Source organism: Tachysurus vachellii, chromosome 4 (genome assembly GCF_030014155.1).
Source record: "Tachysurus vachellii isolate PV-2020 chromosome 4, HZAU_Pvac_v1, whole genome shotgun sequence".
In the NCBI taxonomy this organism is placed as follows: Eukaryota; Metazoa; Chordata; class Actinopteri; order Siluriformes; family Bagridae; genus Tachysurus; species Tachysurus vachellii.
The window spans coordinates 28,352,017-28,358,303 of NC_083463.1; the positions used below are offsets into that span (position 1 = coordinate 28,352,017).

The 6,287-nt window shown below is 38.4% G+C and overlaps 1 protein-coding gene across 1 annotated transcript; it reads left to right on the forward strand.

Moving 5' to 3' along the window:
- The first annotated feature begins 1,895 nt into the window (after positions 1-1,895).
- zglp1 (zinc finger GATA like protein 1) lies at positions 1,896-5,611 on the forward strand. Its single transcript, XM_060867190.1, has 4 exons — positions 1,896-2,956; positions 3,366-3,475; positions 4,952-5,042; positions 5,331-5,611. Exons 1-4 carry the CDS (start codon positions 1,899-1,901, stop codon positions 5,458-5,460), a joined length of 1,389 nt encoding a protein of 462 aa, XP_060723173.1. The 5' UTR covers positions 1,896-1,898; the 3' UTR covers positions 5,461-5,611.
- The last annotated feature ends 676 nt before the right edge of the window (positions 5,612-6,287 follow it).

Here is a 6,287-nt window from a genome sequence, read left to right on the forward strand (position 1 = left end):
CTGTTGTTTTATTGTTAATTAAAAAAAACGAACGAATGCTTTTTATGAAGTTAAATCAGAAGCATGTAACCAAACTTATACCTTGGTTAGTATTAAGAGATATATGACTCATTTTTGTTTTAAGACACAGAACCACACAATTTATGGTCTCTAATACGTTTTTGAGTCAAACCCAAACTTTGTGCAACATAATTGTTTTCGATGACGTAACTTTGGCCACAGTAATTGACAAAACACCTATTAAAACTATTGAAGTTTTAAGTTACTGTAAGTGTCTTGGCATAATATCAATATTGATCCTATAAAGAGGTTTGATAGCTGGTTTGACCTACTTAAGTGTTATTAAGCCAAAAGGTTTATTAAAATATAATATTTGCCTAAACTAATTAGCATTAATAACATTTATTTCACACGTAATATGTAATTTCAGTTGTAATTAAGTCACTAAACTGCTTTTTTTTTTTAATTGCTTTAATTGGCTAAGTCTCAAACTAGCAACACCTGGACACCTGGTGGTCACGTGACGTGTTATCCTCACGTGACGCTACAGAGCATCTTAAAAATATAAATGTATTGGAAAACGCTGCAAGGGAGGGAAAAAAACAAAAACAACAACAGCAAAACAACCCAGAAACAAAACAGCGAGTTAGTTTTTATTAGGTAAGGTGTAGCCTATATTTCGGCTGATGTCTGGTAAATTGTTTTGTTGTTCAGCAGTTCAGTGATTTCTTGACAGATTAATTGTACTGAGACTAATGAGAGGCGCTGAATTGTGATTGTGATTAGGACAGATATAGACAGGATAACGGGATAACCAGTGATGCCAGATCTCTTTATATATTCGTAGATACTTCTGGTACTTGTAGTGGTGGAATTGCATTAATTGGAATACTTTGTATTAATTGAAAAAGCTCGTTTTTTTTTGTAGCGTTAATTATACCTGTTGAACATGCACCTGGTGCAGTGAAGATGCGCGCGCGCGCATGGGAATGTTAATCGCCTCAGAAGTTCTATAGCACCTAATAATAATAATAATAATAATAATAATATATACATGGTGCTATATGTTCCTATGAAACATTGTCGATTTTATTGAGTTTAACAAGCTCATAAATATATTCATATAACTTCGTACAAGTTTGATGATATTCTGATAATCTGTTGCTTATCTACTTTTGTTTATACTGTTAAGTGCAAGAGATTACAAACTGCTTTACTATCATAACACCAAAAAGTATAATACGTGGTAGATCTTAAAGTTGTTGTCATATAATTATGAATAAGAGAAATGGTCCTAAAAAATAATAAATGTCAAATTTATCTATTGGTCCACCAACAAGGAAAAAACTCCTTCTGTTGTGTACAGTGTTAAATGTTATTTGTTGTTTTAGGTTAACTAAAAAACTGCTTGAAGACATTCCCTTTCCAACTGTCTGACATAAAAAAAACAACTATAAGGTAAATTGAACCTTTTTATTAAATACCATCATGTTTAATGAGGTACATCAAGTAATTTACAGCATTTTAACAGAAGAGGATTTTATAAATTTAACACTGCTGTGATTTCAATATTTAGGTCACGTGGTAATCTGTATTCAGTTGGAAATGAACATGAAATTCTATTTTCTAGACAAACTGTGGTGTAATGGTACAGTGGTATGATTTTTGCCTGATTTTTTGCTATTGAAGACAAAAGTCACACATTGTTAAAGACTTTTTTGGTCACATTAAAGTTTATGTGGCTGTATACACTTGGTGCTAAGGCATCCAATGGCATCCATTGGCAGAATCTCGCATTTCTTTTTGTAAAACCAGCTTAAATCATGAAGCAAGTTGAAGCATAAGTTTTACTTGTTTAAAACTTTATTCTGTTTGTCCTAGAAAACAGCCAAAGAAGCATGAGTTCAGAAGTTAACAATCCAGATCCTGATCTCATAAACTGCCCCAATACCTCAGAAAGTACCAGAGAGGACATGGATCCTGAAGACCTTTGCACGACTCAATCTTCTATCTTGTACCTAATTCAGGAAGCCACCAAACTTGTTGCACCACCAAAACAGCACAGTCTGGACGTGGAAAAACTCCATGATGGCACCAGAGAGACAATCGTTTCACACGACTCGACTAGCTTTGAGGACAAATTTCATAAAGTAAGAACTGTCAAAACACAGCCTAGCTTTACAGGAGCCTTCTCAATGTTGAGCAGTAGTCCATGGGAGGTCATGAGTCTCATAAATCTCCAGTGTGAGAGACTGCTGCACTCTGGTGGAACACATGAAGAGGAAGAAGACTTGCAAACCCACAAAACTAAAATGGACACTAAACCTGAAGATGGAGATTTTGTACAAGAATGCTCCTCATTTCCTTCAGTTGTTTCCTCTTCTCCTGTGTCCGTGAGAGCTGATGCAATGGAATATGCCATGGAGTCTGATGTTTGTTCTCTTTCACACATCATTGATCCATCTGATCACCAGTCAATTGAGAGCACCAGTGAAAACGGTGAAAGTGTGGCAGTCGAAGTTGTAGATGATCTCACAGAACTCATTTTCAAGACCACAGAGGATAGTTTACTTTCCAGCAGAGTAATGAGTGACGAAAGGACTGACCACTGTTCCCTGGAAGAAACATCAATGTTACCCCTTGACTTGACAAAAAAAGTGGAAGTTTGTGAACACGCCATAGAGAACGGTGAGGGTGTGAATGAAATGGCGAGTCTTTCGTCCATATCTGATGTTGCACAAAGTCCTGAAATAAGCTCTGTTGACTTTACATCGTCTCTGGTTGTGGAAAAATATGAAGGTTCATGCTTTTCTTTCAATGAGGGTGAAAATGCAGAGTGTAAATGGACACCCATTTCAGAAATGCCCCCACCGAGAACAGATTTAAACAATAACCTGGAAGATGAGGCACTCCAGGAGGCAGAAAAGACTCGTACAGTGATCTCTGCCCAGTCCAGGTGGGGTAATCAAAGGAGGACACCTAGGAAGCAGGCTCACCCTGCACGGAGCCCTGATCTAAACGATCCAGGGCTTCAGGGCGTCATGTTCAGCATGCACACAGAGCTGGATCACAGCGCAGACAAGTGCCGCCTCCTTATCACCTCCAACTACAGGCAAACACTGCCCTCTACACAAAACAAAATATGGGATTTTTAAATGTGAAGCCATAACGCACTAAAAATTTACTGTACATTTAATTCAGGTTACTTGCATGTATGATTTTTATACAGTTGATTGAGTCCTAGGGTAGCATTTACTGTACTGTAAGTAATCACGAAACCCTGGGACGGTTCTGTACATCATGCTTATGTGCATTGTGTCCCTTCTGGTGAACTTTTGTTTAAATGTCCTTGGTCTTTTCTTTAGTAAGCTGTGCAGGCGTGGCAGGAGAAGCAGAAGCTGTAGGTCCAGATCACTGCAGAGTTCCCAGCGAACCAGCAGCTCCGAAGAGGAGAGTGACTCCTCCAGCCTGTACAGTTAGTTTCACTTATTTTCTATTAGTACCCTGTCCCAACAGCTGATGGTGCTCTAATCTCACAGTAGTTGTTTGCTGTTTTGCACAGTACTTTACAATATCTCAGGTAACTGCTGCTATAACACTGTTCGTTCTAGAATTTCTGCACACGCAATATTGTTTGAACATACGGTATTTACACTGGTCGGCACTGTTTCTATTTTGTCTTGTGTATTGCAATTTTTTTTGTCTTTGTCTTGTCTTGTCCTGAACTGTTTGCACCAGGTTGTAAAGTTGCCCTTTATGTGGCTAGAACTACTTACTTACTAAGTCCTTAGGTCTTTCTTTGTTTTATAATCACCATGGTCCTGGAGAAACGTTGTCTCATTTCACCATCTACTGCAACAGCTATATATGGATGAAATGATAATAAAAGCTTCTTGACTTGAGTAGAACTTGGACATGGCTGAGTCTGAGTGGATGTTCTGTTCTGCTAATCAAGCTTATTAGTATAACGACCCAAAATTTCTAAATATTACCCCTCCTTGGATTTTAAGGTACATGCACCCAGTCAATGTAGATATAACACACTCACTTCATCTATCACACCATCAATGCCACACACACTCTCCATCCATTTCACTTTCCATCTACAAGTAAAACACACACCCACTCATTGTCTTTCCTGCATCGCACTCTTGCTTCTGCTTTCTATTAATAGGTTCTACCTACTTGTCACTCACTCCATCTCACTTTCATTTTCTATCACTGTATTTGGCACGGGGGGGCACGGTGGCTTAGTGGTTAGCACGTTCGCCTCACACCTCCAGCTTTGGGGGTTCGATTCCCGCCTCCGCCTTGTGTGTGGAGTTTGCATGTTCTCCCTGTGCCTCGGGGGTTTCCTCAGAGTACTCCGGTTTCCTCCCCAGGTCCAAAGACATGCATGGTAGGTTGATTGGCATCTCTGGAAAATTGTCCGTAGTGTGTGATTGCGTGAGTGAATGAGAGTGTGTGTGCCCTGCGATGGGTTGGCACTCCGTCCAGGGTGTATCCTGCCTTGATGCCCGATGATGCCTGAGAGGCACAGGCTCCCCGTGACCCGAGGTAGTTCGGATAAGCGGTAGAAAATGAGTGAGAGAGAGAGTGTATTTGTCACCTGTCCTTCTACCAGATATCACACCACAATCTATTAAGGAACTTCTGCATCATTCTACACCACAAGGTGTTCAGATGTTCTCAGTCCCTACTTGCATTTCTGTAATCTAACTCTATACCACAAAAAGCAATATTTATTAATCAAGCAACTGTTTATTGATATCAAATGAAGTTTCTCTTTTTTGTTTATTTTTAAACTTGGATTTCTTATTCATATTGGCTTTAGTCTTATATGAGGAGAGAACCTTCATTTATGATGACCACATCTGCAAACCCGCACATAGCTAGTAGTGATTATGTAGATGAAAAAATTTATTCTGCTGCTATGATTCTTTTTGTTTAGAGAAGATTTGTGCATCATGTTGCACAAGGAAGACTCCTTTATGGCGAGACGCGGAAGATGGTACTCCACTCTGCAATGCCTGTGGGATCAGGTGAGATTGCTAACCGTGTAGATGGGCTCTTGCGTAAGGGGGCAGAAAAGCGATCTATGAAGAATTTGTTAAAAAAATTACTTGTGCTGTAGTTTTATTTAAAACTTTGTAAAGCTGCTTGTATTCTGTATGAATTCAGCCAAAATAAAAATAGTTCAACTGAATAATGGTTTGGAAAAATAGTCTTTGGGCTCACATGCTTTTAATCTAGCCTAATAAAACTAAAAAAAAACACAAGCATAATCCTCAGTTTCGAAATGATTGGAAATCCTGGTTTGAACCTGACAGGTATAAGAAGTACCGCGTGCGCTGTCTGCAATGTTGGAACATCCCACGGAAGGAGGCCAGCTCCAACTCCAAGTGTTTGAAGTGTGGAGATCTCCTCCAACTTGCCCCGCAAAGCAAACGAGCCGGATGATTGGACGGACCTGGGTTTTCTAGAACGTCCTGCTCATCGGTGGCCAGTTTTCACTTTGAACTTCTGTTTGGTTATTTATGAATATAACTATAAAGCAAATGTGTGCACTAGTCTATAAAGTATTTTTCAGCTTTACATCTATATGAAAGTTAAACTACAGTATTATGTTCTGGTAATGTCTGTTTTGTAAAAGAGCTACAGTAGCTGGAATTGTTCTTTAATATTGTACAGACTTGCATATATATTTGTCATTTTTTTTTTTTTTTTTTTTGTTAGTCTAAACTTATTCTTGAGTATGTGAGAAACATAATATTCACAATCTTACTAATTGTTGCTTCTTCTCCTAACAAAATAATTTAAGCACCTTCTAATTTATGATCCTCTAAATCTACACAAACTTTCTGAGAATGTGATGGCTGTAGAAATGGTTAAATTTTGCACTTTGTCTTGTCTGTTTGCTGTGTAACGTGTAGCCAGTTTGGGCCTTAAATGCATGCATATTACAATTGTCTTAACAAAGCCCCTGTTTGCTATTTTCTTCTCTCTATGGTTGAAGTTATTCTGTAAACCTGGTTGGATTTGGATGAAAATTAAATTGTGTGACAGTTTGCCATCGCATTTTTGTGCTATATCTACAGTGGGTGTAATGGGATAAAATAGGAATTATAGGTTATTCCAAAATGGGCTGCACATCCTGGACAGAAATCTTACTAGTATTACTATATTGTGTACCCATTTCACACAAACTTTGTTAGGTACAGAATGAGAGAAATAAGGTCTTGTGGTAATAGTAACTTTGTAGGTGTATTAATTTTGTAGACTAGCCA

Excerpts from the sequence above, each read along its gene's own strand:
- zglp1 (XM_060867190.1), top strand. The coding sequence starts at position 1,899 with ATGAGTTCAGAAGTTAACAATCCAGATCCTGATCTCATAAACTGCCCC. Across the intron at positions 2,957-3,365 it reads GTGATCTCTGCCCAGTCCAG|TAAGCTGTGCAGGCGTGGCA; the intron begins GTGGGGTAATCA and ends TCTTTTCTTTAG. Across the intron at positions 3,476-4,951 it reads TGACTCCTCCAGCCTGTACA|AGAAGATTTGTGCATCATGT; the intron begins GTTAGTTTCACT and ends CTTTTTGTTTAG.